Source organism: Propithecus coquereli, unplaced genomic scaffold, assembly GCF_000956105.1.
Source record: "Propithecus coquereli isolate 6110/MARCELLA unplaced genomic scaffold, Pcoq_1.0 Scaffold247, whole genome shotgun sequence".
NCBI lineage: Eukaryota > Metazoa > Chordata > Mammalia > Primates > Indriidae > Propithecus > Propithecus coquereli.
Genome location: NW_012148030.1, coordinates 930,034 through 954,426, shown reverse-complemented (window position 1 = coordinate 954,426; position 24,393 = coordinate 930,034). Strand labels below are relative to the sequence as shown.

The 24,393-nt window shown below is 39.3% G+C and overlaps 1 protein-coding gene across 1 annotated transcript in view; it reads right to left on the bottom strand.

The window, feature by feature from the left end:
• Window positions 1-1,242: 1,242 nt before the first annotated feature.
• Window positions 1,243-24,393, bottom strand: part of SNTB1 (syntrophin, beta 1 (dystrophin-associated protein A1, 59kDa, basic component 1)) — a 246,229-nt gene continuing 223,078 nt past the window's right edge. Inside the window, exons 5-7 of the mRNA XM_012646567.1 lie at window positions 11,529-11,725; window positions 6,220-6,410; window positions 1,243-3,414 (exon numbers count right to left, since the gene is read on the bottom strand). Of these exons, the coding sequence (XP_012502021.1) occupies window positions 3,322-3,414; window positions 6,220-6,410; window positions 11,529-11,725 (481 nt within the window). The 3' untranslated portion in view covers window positions 1,243-3,321. The remainder of the gene's footprint in view (window positions 3,415-6,219; window positions 6,411-11,528; window positions 11,726-24,393) is intronic.

Sequence of the window (24,393 nt, the reverse complement as noted above, 5' to 3'; positions counted from 1 at the left end):
AGTACACACACAAAAAATTTGCTGGTGGCATCCCATTTACCCGTGAACACTTCCAAGCCCACCCCTGGTGGAAGAGAATAGCAAGAACTGTCTTCACACTCCCGTGGGCCTCTGTCGCTATCATGAAACCACCATCCAGTCCACCATATTATATATGTGGAATATAATATAAACCTCTGCACTGGAAATCACAGGTGAATATTTATTTAATTCATATGTAATTTTTACATGATATTCATGGTACTATAAACATAGGCACATTTTAAAAAACCTCAAGGTACATCCAAAAATTATCACCTCACCCCAACCTACTTCAATCCCCTCAAGATGGAATATCTATTATTTGTAAAACAGAGGCCAGAAACCTTGCCTATTAATTTTAGGAGAATCCTTGTAACCATTAAGATCACTCTTTTCTTGCTTTAACCAAGCAAGGTCAACAAGCTTTTGGACAAAGGGGCATGTGTTTTTAGGATTTTAATTCTACCAGTTGATAGAAGTAATTAGATGCCTCTGCCTGGGTAGTTTGTAATAGGTTTATACTTTTGTTTCCCCGACTTAGTTCAAGTCAGAGAAAAATTGGTATCTACATCCCTGTCGGGCTTAAGAGATGGCCCCCTAATCCCTAAGAGATGGTTTAAAAAGATGTCACCATACCAAAGGAATCACTTAACCACATCTACTGACAAACAGGCAGCTTCCCATAAAGTACAGATTAAAACATTGTTCACTTGTCTTGGTTTTCACTTAGGGACAAACATTGTAGATTTAGTAATCCATGGGATTGAGCACAGAGCTCAATGGACAAAAACAAATTCCCCCAAATGACTCAGTTGACTCATTGACTATACCCAGGCATGATCTAGACTTGCAAGTTTGTGTCATACACCCTAACACACATCAAGATTAAAGTCTTTAGTAGAAAGCCATTGTAACTTGTTGAATTCAAAATGAGAAAAAAAATGGGTATTTGAAATTGATTCATCAGAGTCACTCTATTATGATATACTTTTAACTTGGAGGGGAAAAAATGATTCATATACACAATTCTCTTAGTAAAAGTTACTACTTCTTGCTAATAACACATTTTACTTTACTTCAGAAAATGCATTAATTTTATTCAAATATATTTTTCCTGAAATATAAATATTTAAATTAAATTTTTATAAATGTAGAGAATGTAGTTTCTATTGACCCCCACACAGATATTAATCAGTCCAAAACTTAAGTGATGAAGAAATATTTGTAGTTATGATCATTTTAATTTGTCTATAAATATATAATAGGATTTTTGCAACTTATTTATGAGTAATTAACTCATACTTCATGTAGTACCGAGCACCTTAGATTACATACTGTTGAATTAAACTATTAGCATTAATATATGTATTTTAACATGTTATTTACAATACACAAGTATAATTCTTTTGTATAACAACATTCCAGTGATTTTTGAAAATATATCGTGAAAGAGTGCAATATAATTTACAAATGCATCAAAGCTTTCCTACAGTATTCAAGCTGGGACTTTACTCTTCAGCATTTTATAATAGGAAACAAACAAACCAAAATCAACATCCTAAAGCTGTGTTTTCTAAGGCAGTTTCTTAAAAAGCACTAGCTTTACACGATGTTCCATTAGAAAGGAGTTCTGTAGGTAAGGGTGAGGAATGGCTCACCAGGTTACTTTAAAGTCTTTGAGGAGGCTGGCAATCATGAAACCTATTTAACATTTTTTAAACTCAGTATCAAACAAAGTTTGTTACCAAACTGCTATCCCCACCCTCCAAAACACCACTCGATCAATGTCTCATGGAACTAGTGTCATATGATTCATACTTTGGGGAAATGCTGATTTAAAATAAAACTTTGCAACTCAGTAAACACTATGTCCGAGTGAGCAAAGTCACCTTCCTTTAAAACAGTTTCACTTTTTTAAGGTCTTTGCATGGGTACTTGCTAAAAATAAGATTCTTAAAAAATACACAGGTCTAACACAGAAAGTCTGTCTACGTAAACTACAGAGGAAAAAAATAAGTGCTAGAAATGCTTACAGAAATCCTAGAGCTAATTTTCAAGGTTTGAAAAAAGTGACTCCAAATAATAGGTGTTATTTTTAGTGAATTAGTTTTGAAAGATAAAAGCAAAAGCATTAAATCAGTAATGTGCTATATATTGTCTGAAAATATTCTTGTAGAAAAATATCAGGTCATTATATTATTTCCCTGGAATTTTGAGAGAGCTGCAGATACTATCAATAGATTTGATTAAAATACTGGGCCTATATGTAAACCCCAGCATTATCCAGAATTAAACTAGGCTGCTCTATTACTTGTGTGAAAAATGCATGCCTACAAGCACAGGCAGAAACAAGGGTCAATAAACTGCTCAGTATTGCCACTTAAAACCATGAAATAGTGATAATTAGTTAACCCCAACCATGTGAGTTTTATACATATGAATCAGATGACAATCTTTTCTAAAAAAATACCCATAATTTGCTCTCTATAAATAAAGCTATCAGTCTTGGCTATAAGACAGCAGACCTTGACGTGAGAGTAGTCCCAGAATTAATCAACTTTTGTGCATACAACTCCTTAGCAAAGCTTTATCAATTTAAACACTCAACTTTGGCTCAGATTCCACTAGCTTACAGCTCAGACCAGTATCTGATGCTTTATCTAATTCCTGCTCAGCATATGCTAATGAGAATACTTGGGAATCATCCTACACTATTGAAAGATAATTTGTTTTAAAAAAAAGTAACAACTACTTTATACTTAAATGAAAGGTTGGTTTCTATATGAAGTATTTTTCTTTTCCTACCAGTGAAAGTCAACTCAACTAGAATCAGGAAATAAATCACAGTGAAACAAGAGATCATTGTTACTAGGGGTAGGAAGCTGGGGGAAGAGGTGACAATGTCCATTTCTCACCTATTCAGCCCTTGCTTACCTGGCTGAACCAGTTGCCTGGAAACTGGTACGATTAAGATCTGCACATGCTGTTCTAATGGTCATGTCCTTGGTTGTCATTATTTAGAAGCTATTCTGTGTATTTCCAATCGCCCTCACCTCTTTAACCTTGTACTGTTCTAAAAATCTTTATTCTGATATTTCTCAGGGTGCTTTCTTAGGATACCCCCCTTGTAGTTGCTGAAACTGACAGAGAAGTTGGGGACAGTTACACATGACTCCTGAGACCTAAAGCTCACTGTCGCATGCTACGTCTGGTGCGCTGCTCACTACAGATGATGTCTGACGTCACATACTCTGGTGGCATTGCAGCCCACCTTTTCTCAAAGGCAAGTCGCCCCTTTCTTCAGGCCACCAAGCCCAGTCTTGTAATCTTAGCTGACAGAAAGGAATGAATGATGAAAACAATTGGCTTGGGGCAGGAATGAAGGTCCAGTTGCTGAAATTAAAAAAAAAAAAAAGTGCATGAGAGAGTTTAAATTAATGCTTGATGCAGAACAGTGATTTACACATCAAATGAATCTATACACACTTCCTGCTTTTAAGTGTTAACTGGAGCAATTATGTTTGAAAATCATTGCCCCTCAATGAGATAAAAGAATAACTCTTTTAATTTATTCCTTACATCTTACATATCTTTTTCTAAAATAGGTTCTATGAAATGTAGATATGCCAACACCATAAACATTGATGTTGCCCTTCTTGACTGTCTACCTAAACCATTTATTTTTGGTGCCACAAGAGTGATATTTATTGATGTCGGGTTTGGTACAGCATGAAGCAGTACTAAATTTCATCTCTGAAGATTAGGTTTGAGTCCTGGTTCTGACACCTTTTAGACGTAAGATCTTGGACCAGTGACTTAAAATTCTTCTCAGTCCTACTAACTCACAGACTAGAGTATTAAAAGAGATGCTGTATGTGAAAATTCCTTGCATGCTGTTAAATACAGAACCCACGCTAAGGAGCTGTGTCCACACTGTCCTCTACTCTTGAATCATTGTAAGCATATACGTCACATCTCTGGGAAGGCACTTTCTAAAGTCCTATTTTTCTCCGTGTGTTCCTATAGAACTCAGCACACAGGGCAGGAGAGGCCTTCAAAAGTTGAATTGTATCACCTGACCTAATTTAGGAAAATTGGGGGCATTGTTCTCGATTCTCTTCTGCTCTCCCCAATTTTGTTCTGATGATGACATTGTTGGGAAATAAGAACAACCTGAGCATATAATATCTACCAAAGTTAAGGTTGTCCTCACTATAAACCAGGTACTGTGCGAAATATTTTCTGCACACTATCTTATTGAGTTCTCTCTCGCAAAATCCCTATGAGGTAGCTATTGCTATTATCTCCACTTTTTATATGGGGAAACTAGGATTTGGGGAAATTATAAAACTTTCTGAAATCGTAGATCTTACAGTAAACAGGAAGTATAGATTCAAACACAAGCCTATCTGATGCCAGAGCCAGCGCTTAACCACAACATTCTGTCACCAGCACAGAAGGAACATCAAAGATGACCTACTTCAGTCCCTTTATTTTATGGATGGAGAGACTCAGATCGGGAGAAATAAAAGGACTTTCCTGAGACTGAGTTAGTTGCAGACTCGGAAAGAGAACCCAGGGCTTGACTCCCAGTTTATTGCATTTCCTACGACTCATCTCTGCTCCCTTCCCTGCACAGGAGAGGCCTTGCCCACCTCCTGGGGTTGCTTAACCAGACAGTTGGGGGCTGTGTCTGAATTTGAGCTTGTCAACTAAATGTATTAGCAGTAAAAAATCAGTTCATCCTAAATCTTCCAAGTCAGGCCATAATTACAGGCAGAAAGGCTGAAATTTAGACCTAAGTGATTTTCCTCATGGGCAAAAATAGCCTTGAATTTTAAAGCCAAGGATAAAGCAGGAGACTGATTCTTGTTCTTTTCCACTTTGCTAGAGAGTAGTCACCTTTAGAAAAACGTATACAGATGGGTGATTGATAGAGCTGCAACCGAACTAAAAGTATTCTTAGTAAAATGGATTTTCACAGCACTGCTTTATTTCCAAACAGGTGCTTCAGCTTGAATTTGCTGATTAAAACATAAAAATAAACAAAAATTCAATAAAATTTTGTAGATCCATTTTAAAAGTTAGAAAAATGGCTGGCTGGAAATAGTTCTCAGAAAAGGAATGCACATCAAGTGTCAGCCATGGGGGATGGTCTTCATCAGGACCGCCTGCAGCATTCATCGTAAGACATCTGGTACTATGTTGGGGCAGGAAGCACGGCGTCATCTAGAAACAGTGGGACTGCAATTTTGAGATAAAAAGACCCTTACACCCTGTTAAGTGTGTTCCTGGCCTCTTCCTATCTGAAAGTCAACAAATAATTGTTGACTAACCCAGTGGCTTGGGAGGACCTGAACAGAGACGAGTTATCATAAAATCAAGGTCCTTTTTGAAGTTGTATACTCGACAGCTTAAATGAGATGCTATGTCTTCCTGAGAAGTGCCAAGAACGACACTTGCTAGAGAGCGTAAGAATATGCAATTCTCACCCTCCTGTGGAAGTGAAGTGTTAATAATACACTTCTTCATTACGGCAGGCAGCAGTGATCACAGGAAATCAGGAATTTAAACACATGAACTATCTGCATTGAGATGAGAAGTATAAATGTTACCTTACCTGATACTTTTGCTAATTTGATTTGATATTATTTGACATTAGCCCCACACTTCCGTGCCCTTGTCTGGACCTCTCTCCACTCAGGTGGAGTTAACCAGGTTCTTTTTGTTTTTCCGCTGCTCCCTTTATTCTGCCTGTCATCTAGCCCCTCCTATCTCTTTGCTCTCTGACCTCTCTGCTCCTCAGAGACTTCCCTGATGGTAGGGACTGTGTATTTTACCTCTCTGTATCTCTAACACTTAGCGCAATGCTGAGGTTATAGTAGATGCTCGATAACTTTTTAAAAATGCATGGTACATTTTTTAAGCTGGTGAGCCTCTATTTGATAAGAATTTAATGCTAACTTTGTAAAGGATTCTTTCCTTTGATTCAAATATTTATGTAGCCTTCTAATGGAAAATGAGACCAAAGGAAAGAACTTTGAAATAATTGAATCCAATCACTGGTTTTCAAGGATCAAATAAAACATGGGCTTGCGAGTACTTTGTTAACAGTCAAATGCTGAATAAACGGAAGGCAGCATCATGTTGCGTAATGAAAGAGATGAAATCACGCTGTCTAAAGAAAAGCGCACTTACGATCTCTCCATCTTTGCCTCCAAAATCTAAATACAGCATCCTGATTCCATCATCCGAAGACATTTTGAGCTTTTCATAAGGAGACTGTAGGATTGTCTTGGGAAAGGCACCCTCCTGTGGTTCAGTGGTAATGGAAAATCCATTCTCGTAATGAATGGTCAAACGGCACTCCTGGTTTTTATAGGTGCAAGCTGAGGGAGGAAGAGAGAGAGGAGAGAGACAAGTAAGAACCATGGAAATCAATCCATGTTCCCAGTTACTTCATACTCCTCAGGCCCAGGGACCAACCACAAATTCCTTACTAAAGCAAAAAAATGGTAATTTGTGATAAAAATATTCTCCTTGGATTGATTTTGATATTGTCTTTTAAATAGCCCCATAGAACCAAGAGAAATGAACTGAAAGAAATTCCTTTTGCTGTGATCTACTGAATGTTTGCTGGGCTTTAGCCCTTATCTGGCCATCTGACAGCAGCTAGGTCTACAGGAGCACTTGCCTTCTGATGGCCAGATGGGCCTTGCCTCAAGCCAGAAAAAAACAGACATTTGATTCAAATAAATAAAGCCTCCTCTGAATCACTATCATATACTCATACACACACACACACACATACACACACATGTCATGTAACATACTTAAAAAGTCAGGATTGAGTAGTTTAAAAATAATCTAAATTTTAACTTAAAAAAGTGTCTAACGAAGCTCTTTTTAGAAATTGAAAGGGGTGCTCTTTTAATCTTTCTGATGATCTTGGCTCCTGAAAAAGTCAGGATTGAGTTGTTTAAAAATAATCTAAATTTTAACTTAAAAAAGTGTCTAACAAAGCTCTTTTTAGAAATTGAAAGGGGTGCTCTTTTAATCTTTCTGATGATCTTGGCTCCTGGAAAAGCCGCTGTTGCAGACAGATCTCAGATGTAGCATCTTCCACAAAGAATGTTGTTTCCTCCCCCGGCCCAGTGTGGCACCCAGGAACCTCAGGGGTGGTATCCACATGGTGCCCTCTGATCCAGAGGAACAAAACAAAAACTTCTTGAGCAGGTCAGGTGCCAGCTTTTATCTGTGGTTCTCACTGTGTTTAGGAAAAGACTGGTTCTTCAAGCTTATGGGCTGGGCAGGGGGACCGCCACCAGCATCTCTGTCCATATTCAGGAACACTCGTGAATGTTTAAAACCCTTGATCAAAGAGTTCCGAAAAAAGGTTGTTAAGTATCAGATTGGATTTTTCCCTCACAAAACAGTATGTTTCAGACCCTGGCAAGTAAGTTGGCTCATGTTTTACCTACATCTAAAAGATCTTTAGGGAAACCAGGACATTGTCTTTGCTGGGAGTAGGGGTTAGGATAAGTAAGAGAGAGGGCATTATTCATGGACAATTGGCTCTATACCATCACCAGCTCTGCTCAGCTTTATAAACCCCAAACTTTTGAATCAGGAACTCAGCCCAATATTTGAGGTGAAAAAAACAAAGCTCAGAGAGGTGAACATGTCACTACCCAGGTTGTTCAGCTTTCAAAACTGAGTTCTTTTCACTCTGTCCCTTGCATCTTCCTCATGCTCTGACACTCAAGATGTGACGGGATGTGGGGAGGGAGCTTGGCACAGAGTCTCTCAGCTTTCCTGAGACTTTCCTCATGAACAATGACAGCAGGGTGGGGGAAGCCTCCAGCCTTTGGGGAAAGAAATGAGGATCTCTATTGCTCACAGAATGAGGTGGCTTTTCATTGAAACTCTGATTAAAACGTATACCCTTTCCCCTGACTTACAACAGACACATTTCAGCTTGTAACTGGGGCTGATCTTTTCCAAAGGTGTGTTCTCTAATAGGTCTGTGAGTCTTTCTGGGTGGAGCCCCTGGACCCTGCCCTCTGCCCCTTCCTCCCATTCAAGGACAGTGGCATAGAGGTAGATGGCCTCCCATCTTAACTCCTCTTTTTTGATAATCTTCACTTCTACCACCTGCAGAATATTGTGTCTTAACCATGTTTTTTTCTTCCTACCTCTTTAGAATTTAGAATATCTGATGACATGGCTTTAAAGCTATGCCATCAGATATTCTAAATTAACTGACTGTGATTACTTTTCATTCCAGTTGACCTCAAATGGTATTTGTGACCTATATATAATGGAACCAGTTATCTGAAGATATTCTCAACCTATACAGGATAGATTAGACACATTATCAAGTTAATTGAAACTCTGATTAAAACATAAGCCCCTTTTCCTAATTCTCTGCAGGCACCTTTCAATTTGTAACTGGGTTGCACCTTTGGTCATTTCCATAATTTCTTCTCTACCACCACCTAGCTAGCTAGCTCAGTTCCACAAAATTCTTTGCTATTCTTCTTCGGCTAGTCTATCAACAGCCTCATCATCTTCCTGTCAGAACAGAGTTCAGCTTATTGAGAGAGAAGGATTTTACAAAATTTATGAAATGTAAACTAAGCCAAACCCCTTTGGGCATCTTCATTATTTCCTAGAACACTCCCAAAATTTTGCATGGAGTCTCAACTTCTCTGGTATTACATGGATAACTTTATTAAATTTAGCTTACAGGTGGCTTGGGCCTTTTCCAACTCTCAAGTTCGAAACTCCAGTTTTTCTTGCCATATAGAGTAAGCATCAAAAATAAAAGTAACTGAAGCATTTGTACCCCCATAATATGCTGAAATAAAAAAGAAAAATAAATAAATAAATAAATAAAAGCTTCAGGGACACCCCCAAAATTTTCAACAATGATGGGAAAAACATTAGGGGGCAAGAATTAGTTTCAAGATAATTACCAAAAGGCACTGATTATCTTGGCTATGCTGTGGTAGAAATTTTACAAAACATCTGATTTTTTTATGTTTGCATGAGTAGAGGAAATTTAGAGAAACCCTACTATATGTTAATGTATGTCACATCTTTTAGAAGACACCTGGGTGTCTGAGGAAGTTGCACCCTAGTGTTGTACTATGCCAAGAGTGGTCCACGGGCCAGAAGCATCAGTACCACCTGGAATCTTGTCAGCTGCAAATTCTCAGTCCTCACCCTAGAACTGCCGAATCTGAATCTTTGGGGGTGGGGTTAGGGGTTTGCAATTTGAGGCTTTTGAAGGTAAAAAAAAAAAAAAAAAATTATTGTCATTGTTTTTGATGCACCTAAAGTTTGGAAGCACTGTTCCTAAGATGTCTTGCGGGAAATTCTGTTTCTCTAGAGCAGAGCTGTACAATAGGACTTTCCGTCATGATCAAAATGTTCTAGATTTGCACTGTTCACCCTAGTAGCCATTAGACCACACGTGGCTACTGAGCACTTGAAATGTGGCTAGTGAGACTGAGGAACTTATTAAATTTTAATTAATGTAAATAGACACATGATCAGAGGCTAGCATATTGGACAGTGCAGGTCTGGAGATAATAATTATAAGAATAACAATTAATAATAGTACTTATTGACAACAACCCTAGGAGTAGGTACTATACTATTGCTCCTATTACACCTGTGAGATAGGTACTATTACCTTCACCTTTTTATAGATAAAGAAACTAAGAGATTAAGTGAGTGATTAAGGAAGAAGCGGAACTGGAATTAGAATCCACGCCCACATGACTCTAAAGCTCCTACTGTCGTCAAGGTTATGTGACTATAACCATGTACTACTTCCTCAGAGACAGAGAGAAATGAAAGAACAGGCAAGACAGCATGACAAGACGAGGTGAACAGTGAATATTATAAGAAGCAACATGAAGAAACTCAAAGTTAGATTTACCGGAAAGCTGTTGTTGAGGGCACTAGCTACTATGTCACATAACACCCTCTTTATCAGGGTCCACAGGAGACCTGAGAGAGGCTGGTCTTAGATCTCAGAACCAGAAATAATTGGTCTTAGATCTCAGGATCAGGAACAATACCATTATATTATAGATACTGTTAACTGTATATTGAGGTGACTGATGAAAAACACTGGGTTAAATATGGAGTCCACTTCAGCAAATACACAAGATTTTATAACATGCATTTAGTTATTAATGTTACCTTAGAGTCTATATTACTTTTCCTGTCTTTTATTTTACCATTGCCCAATTAAAAAATTTAAATCATCTATATCTCTTGATATATATTTATATGTGTATGTATTGATATCTATCTGTTTTAGAGAGTAGCATGAAAATTATTTATTGCAACAGCTTCAAGAGAATTGCTGTTTGTTGGATCATTGGCATAACAGTGGGAAGTTCCATGTGTCCATAGATACTCTAGTGGACAAAGAATGGACTTCAGAGTGACACAACCGAGAATTAAATAAGTTCTGCCATTTATTAGCTGTGTGATCTGGGGCAAGTTACTTAACCTTTCTTAAGAATTTGCTTCCTGATTTGTCAGGTTGCCAAGGGAATCGTAAGGATTAGATGAGATAGGCAACGTATTGTGACCCGGACACATGCACTTGTGTGCGCGCACACACACACCTGAATCAAAAGTTCTACAAAACAATAAAACAACTTTTACACTAATTTCTCTATTCCATTTTATTTCATTTTAAAAATGTTGGTCTTGCATCAATTAATTGATTTCAGGACCCACAAAAGGGTTGTTTTTCACAGTATGAACAACTCCAAGAGACATTACATAAGATGGCTGGCATAGAGCAGGTACTCAACACATAGTGTAGTATAGAAGGGTTCGTCCTTCTACACACATCTCCCATTGCTACTACCAGCTTGTCCTTTCCGAGAGCTCCATGTGAACATGGCCTGTGCTCGTTCTGTGCTCCTTCCATCCTGCCTCTGCCCCTCCATTCACACCAGGGGCCAGGGTCGCTGGTCACTGTTCCCAGGGCTTTCCATGTAGCCCAACTTACCCCCACCTAGATACATTTGGTTCCTGCTCTTTTTCATAGCCTGGATCTCCAGTCTTCTGATCAATTCTGTGAGCTGCCTCATTTATTTCCAATAATTTTATTTTGTGATAAATTACTCAGAATCAGTTTCTGCTGTCTGTAATTGAGAAGCCTACTAATTCATGCCTCAAAATTCATTTCTCCAGGAAGCCACCCAGGGGTTAAAGGTAGGAAAATGATAATTGAATATTCAAATTACCAACTTTTCTTGAAGGAAGATTAGTTAAGGGTTTTCATAATCAAAAACTTAGGTTCCATTTTAGTAGGGAACACACCACCTTAATGTAGAAGAATTTAAATTTAGCTCTGGAATTTTAAGTACCCCAAGAGGTCAGTAATGAAAACTACTCTGAGGCTGGGGTAGGGTAGAGGTTGTGGTCCTTCCCATAATGTGTGTCATTGGTAGTCCATTGCCAGCAGTACTCACCGGTGGTGATTTCGGTAATGAGTTCAGCAGCATTGTGGCAACCCTGAACTATGCTCCTTGTCCAATGGGAGAGGTCCCTGCTGGTCTCTGCCCTGAAGAGATGTGTTTCAATCCCTTGCCTGGTACCAGTTCGTGTTGCAAAGGACAGATCCACACCAGCCTGGGGTGAACCCTTTCCTGGACCTGAATGGACCAGCCTAGAGAGAGAGAGAGAGAGACACAGAGAGAGAGAGACAATTCAGCAAAATGGAGACTAGTTTATCCACCTGGCATATCACCTTGTAAAAGCCCCAAATTGGTGATTTGCTCTCATTTTTTTTCTGATCTGGAATCAAAGGGGTCCACTATATCCTTCTGTTTGTCAGGGTTTACTACCTTTCCTGCCATCTCCTCTCCAATGGTAGTGTGAGGTTAAGGCAGCACCCAAGAGCTGTGCATCTGGATAAATATGCAAAGGATTTGAACAATATGACTTTAACGTGTGCAAATTCAACTCTACTCACTCAGCCAAAAAGAAAAAGAAACAAAGAAATGTAAGGGAGAAAAGAATTTAAATACTGTGTAAAATTCTCTCCACCATTCCATTCCTAAGCATATATATGTCCCAGCCTGAGCATGAGATCGGCATGTGAATCTACCGTTTCCGGAGCACTTAGTGCCCCTGTGTCTCTTGTAGTTTGGAGCATCCGGCTGTACTGAATGTACTTCTGGGTGTGCATTTTTCATGCATAGAACCCCTGAATGCAAGTAAACAACTTGGAACTCAATTGAAGAAACAGCAATAGGTGTTTCTGATAAAGCTCAAGAGAGAACCGGCAAAGCAGGACTTCTTGAGAAATGGTGGAGAATTGCACTTTTTGAGAGATTTAAGAGATTTTCAAGAGAAATATTTACCATGGAAGCTTTTCACACTGACTTTAGAACCTACGCTCAACATAAAACGTGACTTCCACAATAAATATTTTCTGAACAGCCAGACTTAAAAGGTGAAGAATCAAAGTGCTCTGAGTGCCACCTTCTGAGCAGGCACTGGGTCCTACTTCTCACTATTTATTTTATTTGATTATTTTATTTTAATTTGATTTATTTTATTTTTTTGAAGGTCTATGTATCACTCATTGCCTTTAAACAATTCGATCTCTCATGCTCTCTCTTATTTACTCTTCCGTATCTTAACCTCCTTTTGGGAGAGACTCATAGCAATCATTTGCAGCATAGCATAAGTGTAGTTTAGTAAATGTTACTTCTCTCCAGGGATCCGCATTTTCAGCCTTATCTTTTAATACAGGAAGCAACACTTCACTATTTGCTAGAGAAATGCTGTGTGTCTAACCACATGGTGGATGGGAGAGTTACTTTCTTAGGCAAAGGGCTTGTTATTATCGCTAGGTTAAAAATTGCACAAAAGAAATCCAAAAGCTTTTTTTCTCTTGTAAACCTAAATACTGTAGAACAAAATTATCAGTGGAGTAAAGCATATTATAGCCTGTTGAATTTCTAGCAACAAGCTTGTTGTATAATTCTGAGCAGATTTCTTTTACTACCAAGTTGGAATTAGGCGAGGGGGTAGTTTGTAACACCAACTCAAAGAAAAAGGTTAGTTGAAAAGCCTTTCGTTGGGAGATTCATTAAAGATATGGCAGTTCTATGAGTCTCATTGAAAAGAGATCCTAGAACAGTGTGAAGGGAAATGGCTGCTGGCTTGGGTGCCCAAACACTGGGATTTAGCAGGTAGAGATGGAGTCCAATTCGTTTGGAGGGAGAAGGGTGTTTTGTAATGAGCAGTGAGCAAGACTGACTGAGAAGCTGCTAGAGGATTCAAAATCAAGTGAGGCTAAAAATAAATAAATAAATAAATAAACATTTCTCTAAAGACTAGTATAGGTTTTAAAGGGATTAAGGGTCAGGAAAAAATGCATTAAGAAAAGGTGTCAATAGGAAGTAAGAATGTATACTGTGTTTTCTTAGTTGCTCAAAAGTGTTTTTATACTTAAAAGTATTTAAGTTTTAGCTACTTTAAGAAGTATACCCACCTCTTCCTTTTGAAAATCTTAAAATCTATGTCAGTTGGGCACAGCTGGCAGGCTGCATGTTAAACTGAAAAGGTTTGGGAGGCATAAGAAAGCTACATTAGAACCCCATTCTGTCTGCCATTTGTTAAACTTTTTAAGAATCACTGCCTCGCAAGGTAGTGTTGTGAAGGTTAAATAATCTGTGTACTGTACCTAGCACAGAAACTAGCATATGGTTTGTACTCAACGGGTATTATTTCTGTTCCCTACCCCTACACTCAGTTTTCTTATTTTAAAAATATAATTCCTACCCCATAAAATTAGGATTAAATATAATAAAATATAGAGCACTTAGTTCAGTATTTAGAACATCAGAGTCAGCATTCAATACAAATCAGCCTTTTTCTCACTTTCCATCCCATAAAGGTGCATCCAGAGCACATCAACTCTGTGACGAGCCAGGGCCAACATATATTGCAGTGACAGAAGCAAAGTGAGAAAAAGATGTACCACTCTCATGGAGAATGCCGGCTTTTGGTGAATTTCCTGACAATGTTTATGTTTTTTTCCAGAGAGACTATAAAATTAAAGCCAATAAAAACTGGAAAAATGCAATTTATTAGAAAATCCGCATTTGGTAGCTCAGGATATGAGGAATGACATTACTAACAGAACATAACAAGGTATGAGAGAGCCCAGGCTGACCAATACCACACACAGGGAGTCCTTGATGGGGAAGCCCAGTGTGTCATGGGAAGTAGCAACGAAGAAAGTGTTTGGAGGGAGGACTATTGGTGTTCTTCGTTATCCGTCTCATCACGAAATTCTCATTGATTACAAAGAAAAGGGAAGAGGAAAAATTGATTTTTCAACTAACCTGTTGAGAATGTAAATTATCTAATATTCACATTAAATAACAAGTTGATTTGCCATCTGAGGAATTGCAGACATGTTGAATTACATGTTCTTTTGAATATACCAATACTGGTTTAATGGGACGTACAGTACGATATGTAAACTCTGAGATAAAGCAAATTGTCTTCTCACTACCTAGTTAGTGTGTGTGCTGGTACCAAAAGGATATTTTTTCCAGATTGAAATCAGGGAAAATACATCAGCTATCTGCTATTTATATAAGTACATATCCTCTGGATGGAGTATTACGGACCTTGATATTATTTTATAAATACTATATGTAAATATGGGAAAATGCATATATATCTATGAAAAGTTCTGGAAATGTAACTCAACTGTGCAAAAGGAAAGCTTGAAAACAAATCCATTAAAATGTAGAGCCATTTTATGGGTGATTTCTTCTTTTTTAGCCTTAAAATTTCCTCTAAGAAACATATACGACAGGTCTTTGAATAACTCACTTCATTCAATGTTTCATTGTAATGGTTGATGAGAAAAAAAAGCAATTCCTGGCCAGGGCCACTGTCGGTGTGGAATCTGCATGTTCTTTCCATGTCTCTGTGGGTTTTTCCATACTCTGGTTTCCTCCCACATCCCAAGGCTGTGCCTGTGAGGCGAACTGACATGTCTATGTGGTCCCAGTCTGAGTGAGTGGGTGTGTGTCTGACTCACCCTGCAATGGGATGGTGGCCTGTCCAGGCCTGGTGCCTGCCTTGCCCTCTGAGCTGCCGGGACAGGCTGCAGCCACTTGCCACCCTGAACTGGAATAAGTGGGTTGGAAAATGAATGAATGAATGAATGAACGAAGACAAATGATTGCCAAATAAAACTTCATGATGTCTATAATAATCGTACAGATGCACCATAAACAGCACAGGACAGGGAGCCTTCCTCATTTGTTCTTGTTTGTTTTTGAACTGCGTGGTGGTCAGGGGCTCCTGACAATCTCCACTTTTCAAATATTTATTCCATGATGTAACCCACCACCACTACGACCACCCTCACTCCCTGATTCACCAAAAATTGAGTAATATTGTTCTTATTCATCTTTCTTAAATGTATGTGTAGCTCACATTTATTTTAATGTCTAATATTAGAAGTGTTTTGGGTCTTTATTTAGAAGTTGGGTGATATTTTTGTAACCAGAAATATGCCATAGGAACTTAACTTTTGTTTATGTCAATTAGCCTGTGGTAAAATTGGTTTCCATATACGTCCTTTTGCTTAAAGTTGCAGTTTCCGAGAACCTATCATCGATGTTAAGTGAGAAGACTTACTGTACTACACGATTTAAAGATTAACTTAAAAAGGCTATGAGACTGGAATAAACCCAAATCTTTCAATTTTTAGAATCAAGACTTTCATTGTACCGAAAATATATGTGTGTCTGTGTGTATGTGTGTATTCTGTGTGTCATAAGTGTTTTGTTTGTTGTTTGTTTAATGTTAGTGGCAATTCAGCGCTGGAATTCTGGGTATGTTCTTCTATGGCTTCCTGCATTTGTTTGTGTCTGTTTGGGTTAGTCTAAATTGACCACGTCTAGCTCCTAAAACCTAACAGCTGCAGGCTGTGGCTATGGAAGAGCCCTTCTCAGAATGAAGTTAACTGAGCCACGTGGGATGTAACATACACCTGTGTCCTCATTAATCCCTTACACAAACCAACTGGCCTCCACCAAATGAGACAGGAGAGACACAGACCTGTGAGTTGAAGATCCTTTTGGATTCAAGGGTGTTCCAAGGGGCCACAGACGAGTTTCCTGCCCTGTTCAAGTCCCTTCTCCCTTCCTTCCAACTGAACACCAAAAATCACTCACTAATTCATGAATTAAATCAATAAAGATTTTGCCATTCACTAACTGATATATCCAACAAATATTTATGGAGCATTGTTAGGGACTGAATTATGTCCCTATAGAATTCACATGTGGAAGCTCAGTGACTGTATTTGGAAATAGGGCCCACAAGGAGGTAATAAAGGCTAAGTGAGGTCCTAAGGGTGGGTCCCTAATCCAACGAGGCTGTGTCCTTACAAAAAGAGAAAAAGGTCAAGCATGGGCTGGTCATTGACTTCCCAGAAATGTTAGAGAGTGTTCTCCCCTCAAAAGCCATCCCTGGACCTTGGCCCATCTGGGGAGAACCACACTTGGAACAGATGATTTGCTTCTTGGGAAGCTGAGATAGGAGCCCTTCCAGCAAGGCTGAGATTGCCTAAGCTGGCAGCCAACAGGGGTTGTTGGGTGCTCACTCGGTAAGGGTTGTTGCTCATGTATCAAAGTTGACAGCTCCTGGGTAAGAAGATGTTGGGGAAACACATCTGCTGTTGACAGCAAAGTGATCTAGTGGAGCTCAGGACTAAGCATATCACTATCTGATCTCCTCCCGGAGGTGGGTGTCCCTCTTCGGTTTTCCCATGCGTCATTATCAACCCCATTACTCCACTGTTGCATCATTACCACCTCCTCTCCCTTACTAAACCTTGTTCTCTTTCAGGCGAGGAGCCTGGTCTCCTCTCTCATTGATTCTGTGGTGTCTAGCTCTCTACTTGACACATGGCAGGTGTTCAATACATGCTGGCCGGATAACTGCACGAATGCAAGTTTTTCAAAAAGTTTTTAAAATGTGAATTCAATTTTGTAAAGCAAAGTATACACACACACACACACACATACACACACACACACATACACACACAAAATTGATCTATTTTGAAATGCTCTGACATTTGGGGCCAGTGAGAGGACCTCCTAATGGGCTGTTTACTTGAAGACCACACTTGGAAACACATTACTGTAGCCAGACTCTGGAAACTAGGTGCCAAGTAAATGTCATCTGGACATTAAGATTTTAAAAGTCATCATTTGGACATTTGAAAAAGTTAGGGCTAAAATTTGTCTGCCTGAGTTTTTGCCATTCTGCCGGGAACAGTCTTTTTACATTCCTCCCAAGATTGTTCCCAAAGTTCTCTCTGGATCTGCAGCCCCAGGAGGCTCTGAAATAGCTATTATTTATCTTTTAATTATTTTACATTTTATGCTATTTGTGTATCCTGAAAAATGTGACCATCTGTCTCTTATCTGTGGCAGGGACTAAACTATAGCAACCAAGAAAATGCTGTCTCTCAAGAGAAGATAACTTTCTTATCCAATCAGAAAAAAATACTGGCACCCTGGGATAGGCTTTAAGCTGCAATTCACACCCAATTTCTAAGTATTATCTGAAACTGCTTGAGAAGCCCAAGGACATGCTTTGTTCCTTACAAAAATTGGTTGGTTACAAAATTCAGATACACATTCCCATGGTTGGAAGCAAAGCCACAAACCCCAGCAAGATTTTACATTTCCTATTAGCCAGGAGGGTGGATAAGTGAAAAAATGAATAGGACCACATAATATAAGAGAGGGGCAAAAGAATGAAGGTGTGAGAAGGTAGAGCAGCAGTCAGATATCTGGATTCAAATCCCAGCTCTGCACTTACTATGTGACCTTGGCAAGTTTCTTAAACTCCCTATGCCTCATTTTTCTCAACTCCATCCAAACTGGGGTTAATACTATGCCTGCCTCATGGTTATATTGTGATGATTAAATGAGTTCATATATGAATGCTACATGGAACAGTGCTTGGAACAGAATATATAGTAATAGCCTTTATTATCATTAGAACACAAGTTTGATTAGGGCAAGAATTTTTATTTGATTATTCTCTGCTATATCCCTAGCATCTAGAACAGTTCTAGGCACTCAGTAAATACTTCTTAAGTGAATGACTAAATGAATGGCTTGAATATAAAGAGGATGAGGTTCAAGAAGTTTGTGATTAATGACTGCTATACAACTCCTCTCCCAACATCACCTCCTTAGCCACACAAAGCAGTAGCTAATACTAAATGCAAAAAACTTGGGTTTATACATACTTACTGCTAATTTCCAGATGAATTCAGCCCTGAAAAAGAGTGATCTTGAAAGGTGAGTGGGATGAGATGTTTTATGAGAATAGCCTAGCATCCATTTCCTGTGTTTTCTTTAGCTACTGGTGATTTCAGTAGTAACTTGGTAGTTTAGGGAATTAGAGTTAGCTTTTTCAGTCTACGGGATAGAAGTTGATGATTTTTTCAAAACAATGAAAGTCATTAAGATTTCTTATTCATGGCCAGCATGGATCCAATTTAAAGAATTGTATATAAATGGGTCCCTAAACCAGATAAAGAGAAAATATAAAATGTCTTAAAATTACATCAAATGCCAAAAGTGGCAGATTCCATACGGCTCAGACTTGGCTGTATGATAAGACCACTTTCAGATCAGATCTTTGTCCAAGACTTAGGGGAACTCATTCCCGCAGGAGATCAGGCCAAGTGTTTTTCTCTCTACCAACAACTGAGGTACTGAATTGCATATTGTTTCTGGATCCCCAGATATGCCCCTTAGCCTGACTGGTTTTGAGAAAAACAAAAAAACAAAACAAAACAAAAAACCTGTCTCATAAGAAATGCTTACGCATCAATTTAATTCTAGAGAGGTATTAGAGAATGTTGTATCAAATGTTCCATACAAAAACATTATTATTAATATCCTTAATTAAAACAAAAACAGTTGCAGCACACAGATTCAGCCAAATTAGTAAAATTACATATTAGGTAACTGGGTTGCTAAGCAATATTACATCCTCATTTTACTTAATTGCTGTAATTAGCATCTCCCAGCAGATGCCACAGTGCAAGCCACCAAAAAAAAAAAAAAAAAAAAAAAAGAGAGAGAAGAAGAAAGAAAGAAGGAAGCAACTGGCCAGATCCCTTAAATGATTCTGGTGATCTCAAATACTTCCATCCACTGGCCACCCCTAATGGAGCCTGGAAGTCAACAGACACTCTAGGAAAGAAGTGAGGGGCAGAGAATCACTAACAAGTACCAAACTGTCAGGTGGGAGAGGCTTCCCAGGACCTCCCCACCCTCCATTTCTCCCACCTAGAAATAGCCAATCAATTGCCTCATTTATATCTTCTAAACTTCTTTCATCTGAATATGGTGGTGAAAGTCAGGCAAGGTCCAATCTTTTAGAAAGTTGATATTATTGAAGGATATTGACTATAAGCAAAGACCAACTTAATGCAGGAGAACGAACAGCTTGGAACCAATTCTTGACTATTTAGTGGCATTATCCAGGTGAACTTTCAGAAACAAGTGGTTGTCCTCCATACCTTTCTCCATGGCCCTATGACCTGTCAAGGCCAACTGCCAGCAGTAACACAGAGGGCGGACAGTGGATGCTCGCCATGTGAAAGGATGTGTTGATGTACCATCTCACTTAGTTTCCACATAGCTCTTTGAAAGTGCTATTACGAGCTCTATTTTATGAACAAGGAATCCCAGGTTCTATGTGGTAAAGTAGCTGCTCAGAATCTCAGTCAGTGTCCAGAATTTGAACCCAGGTCCATAGGACTACAGAGTCCATTCTCTTTCCAATGCACAGGGATACTGTCTCCATCACTCTTTCTATTTTTTTTTTCTTTTGAGACAGAGTCTCACTCTGTTGTCTGGGCTAGAATGCCATGGCATCAGCCTAGCTCACAGCAACCTCAAATTCCTGGGCTCAAGTAATGCTTCTGCCTTAGCCTCCCGAGTAGCTGGGACTACAGGCATGTACCACCATGCCCAGCTATTTTTTCTGTATATTTTTAGCTGTCCAGCTAATTTATTTCTATTTTTTAGTAGAGATGGGGTCTTGCTCTTGCTCAAGCTGGTCTCGAACTCCTGAGCTCAAATGATCCTCCAGCCTCGGCCTCCCAGAGTGCTAGGATTATAGGCGTGAGCCACCACGCCCAGCCTCCATCACTCTTTCTAGTTCAACAACTATAGGGTGGGAATGAAACTGAAGGGAAAGAGTATAATGAAAACTTCAGGCCCATGGGTTTACTTTATCCATGTGCTGCTTTTCTCCAAAGGTAAATGAGATTTATCATCTAATGGAATTCTCATGGCATGATAGTCCAATGTCTCTGGAAATTTTTTCTTTGAAGTTAACTGTCTTTTTATTATTTAGCACTCTTAGAGCTAGATATATACATTTTTTTTTGAGATGGTGTCTTGCAATGTTGCCCAGGCTGGCTTCGAACCCCTAGCCTCAAGTGATTTTTCCCCTCCTCTGTCTCCCAAGTAGCTGGGACTATAGGTGTGTGTCACTGCATCTGCCTTAGAGCTGTAATTTTTAAATAAAATTTTCAAATCTTCTAATTAACTCATACACATTCCCTCGTCGTATCTATGCTTTAATTAGTTCAACATATGCCACGGTGTATATAGAATTACAAAAAGATATTCAAGAACTTCTCCATGTAAGGTAATGACAACTAAAATTTGTCTTATTTTACTGGAAAAATAAAACCATGTGTGAATAACCTGAGCGATCAGCTCTTACAACAGTCAGCTTTTTACATCTCTCACATTTTGCCTTTTTTTATTGTCCTACCGTCAGCCCTGACTATAATGTTGGCCACTAACAGGAACCTGTTAAAAGTTGTTTAAACCGAACTGAACATTCCTGTCCCAAGGAGGGACCCATCCATAGGCCTCCCCCTGCAGTGTTGTCACAAGTGGCATCCAGAGAGAGCTCTGTGCCGTGACCTCAGGTATTCCAGTCTCCCCACCTCCATCCCACACTCCTTACTCCCTCCAAAAAACCAACAACTCTTCATTAACCTCAGCTCAATGACTTTGATTTAAGAGGAGTTCCTGATAAAATGCAGTGTTACTTATAAAATCAGATATGTCAAATTACTTACTAGTTGTTCATACTTCAAAATTATTTTCTCTGATCTTAGCAATCGCTAACATTTATTAATCACTTATGTCTCAGTCATATGCTTACCAGTTACGTATATTAATAATATCTAAATCAGTCCTATCAATAACTGTATGAAGAAGATACTGTTGGCTCTTTCATTCAGAAGAGGAGACTCATATTCTGAGAGAATGATATTTTGCCCAAGGTCACATTGCGAGTGGAGGTCTCAGGATTAGACCCCTGGTCTGTCTGATTCCAAAGATTATGGGTCTGCTCACTCTGCTTATCTCCCACCCACCAATCCTGAGGGCTCAAGGTTAGCAGAAGGGAGGACTGGATGCCAGCAGCTAGCAAGAGCACCGGATTACAGGGACAAATGGGATGGCAGGATGTGGAAGGCAAACCTCACAGTTTTCAGTCTGACAGGGTACAGATCCTTGAGCATATAGACCCTTTCCTGCCACCCCAGGGAATGCCCATGGGATATGCCCACATCCCCTAAGAGTGAGGATGTCTCCTAGACTTAGCATGAAAACCACAGACTGACTGTAATTTAATGTGTCACAAATGCAATTGGCCAGACTTCCCAACCGAAAAGAGTTGCTGGCCTGAGGCAGCAACTACTTTTAGCACTTAGAAACAGGTTAGTTCCTTAGGCACCCCAAATTACCCATCACGTTTAGTAGAAATGCTCAGCATTCTTGGCTCGCAAGTGCCATGGGAGTACAGAAGTACACAGTTTGCCTTTCAAGGCTACCCCACGCCCGTCTTTCAGGCCCACAGTTCAGCAAACTGGGCTCAGAGCAGTGTCACTGTTTTTACAAGCTCTGTGTCTCTGAAACTTTTGCCATCCACTGGGACTGGGTGTGCAGAATTTCTGGGTTAAACCTCCTCTAGAATTCCAGAACTATTGTGACCTTAATCCCTGCTCTCTGTAGACCCATCTCATTTGCCAATTATGACGACGATGCAAAAAACCAACACTCTTACTCCATTAGGGCACATGTACCTTTTTTTTCCTAATGTTCAGCAATATCAAATAAACTTTGGCTAAGCAAAAAATGTTTTCCCAAGGCCTCATAAAAAGCTGAGGGATGAGAATTGCTAAAATTACAACATGTTTGCAAACTTGCCAAGTGCACTGCTATAAATCGCACCATTGATACACGGGGCACCGTCGAAGTGTGTCGACGGGAGAGATGACTGCTCATAAACTTCTCTGCATGGCAGTCGACACCAAGAACATGTTGTGAGCTTTTCTGGTGCCACTGCTAGGAGACACAATCAAATTTCCATCTTCCAGAAAAATATAAATTAGATGTGCCTGGGCTTAAAAAGAAAAACCCAAACAAATAAACAAATCAACTATGAACTGTCTAAGGAGTAACTCGATTTCAAAGAAACCTGTTTCCTACTGGCTATAGTCCCAGCCAGATCTTCTTGTGCAGGGGAAGGGACTCTGCCTCTGACATTCTGAACAAGGCTCTCCAGCACTGCTATGGGGAAGAGAAGGGGACTAATAGGGAAGAATGTTGTGCCAGGCCTTATGCTAAATAAGGCTGCACATATGTCATTGCTATGGACTGAATTGTGTCCCCCCCACCAAGTCATGTCTTGAAGCTCTAACCCCCAATGTGACTGTATTTAGAGATAGGGCCTTTAAGGAGCTAATTAAGTTAAATGTGGGGCCCTGATATGATAGGATTAGTGCTCTCCTAAGAAAAGACACCAGAGAGCTCACATTCTCTCTCCATGCACACACAAAGAAGAGGTCATGCGAGGACACAGAAAGAGGGTGTCCATCCCAGGAAGAGGGCCCTCACCAGAAACTGACCATGCTGGCTGGCAGCTAATCTTGAGACTTATAGCCTCTAGAATTGTGAGAAAATAAATTTCTGTTGCTTAAGCCATCCAGTGTATAGCATTTTGTTTGGCTGACTAATGCCTTCATCATATTTTAATAGTCATAATCGCCCTGCAGTAGACATTATGATCCATATTTTTCAGATGAGGAAACTGAGATCAGAGAGAAGTGAGTTAGTTGCTCATGGCCATGCAGCTCATAAAACTGGGGCATGAACCCAGGTCTCAAATCTGATACAGTGAAATACAGTTTTTCCTCTCTACCAGTAATTGTGATTTTTTCCCATTCTTTAAGGACATATTTTTTGAGACTTTTTATTTGCTTACTTTTTTATTTTGAGTTTTTGCTAGCAAGATAGATTTTAACAGCTTTTTTAGAAAATGCTATGATGATGACCTGTGGACTTTAGTTGATCACAAATTTTCAGTGTGATGGAGTTGTTTAAAAAATGCAGCCAATGAGCACAATTCACTATTGCAAGGATGTGGAAACAACCCAAGTGCCCGTCAATTCATGAGTGGATTATTAAAATTTGGTATATGTATACAATGGAATATTACTCAATTATAAGACACGATGGTGATCTAGCACCTCTTATATATTCCTGGATAGAACTTGAGCCCATCCTCCGAAGTGAGGTATCACAAGAACGGAAGAATAGGCTCCACATGTACTCGCCATCAAATTGGCACTAACTGATCAACACTATGGTGCTCACATGGTAGTAATATTCTCCAGGGATTAGGGGGTTGGGGGCGGGAAAACTCACAACCAATGGATGTGGTGAGTGTTGTAGGGGGGAAAAGGCACACCCCAAATCATGGTTTGGGTGTGGCAAAGTCATAACATGTAATCAAAATGTTTGCACCCCCATAATATCCTGAAATAAATAAATAGAATGTAGCCAATGTACTTATGAACCCCAAAATAGAGAAGGGGTTAAAAGTTAGAGTAATAATAACTAAATTTATTTAGCACTTACATGTGTCAAGCACTGTTCCAAACACTTTATATCGTAATCCTTATAATAGTTCTGTTAGGTAGGTACACATATTATACCTGAGGGATATGTGGCAAAAAGAGATTACAAAACTTGCCCAACGGTCCAAAGCTGGTAAGTAGCAAAGCTAAGATTTGGAGCCAGGTTGTTAAGTTTCCAGAACTTGTGCTCTGGAGCATCCATGTGACACAACACTCTGTAAAGAAAGAGTGAAGCAAAGAAAGAGTGCAAAATGCCAATGAAAATGCTAGAAGCCATCTCAGTGAAATGGAAGGGCAGCAATACACCGCGTTTT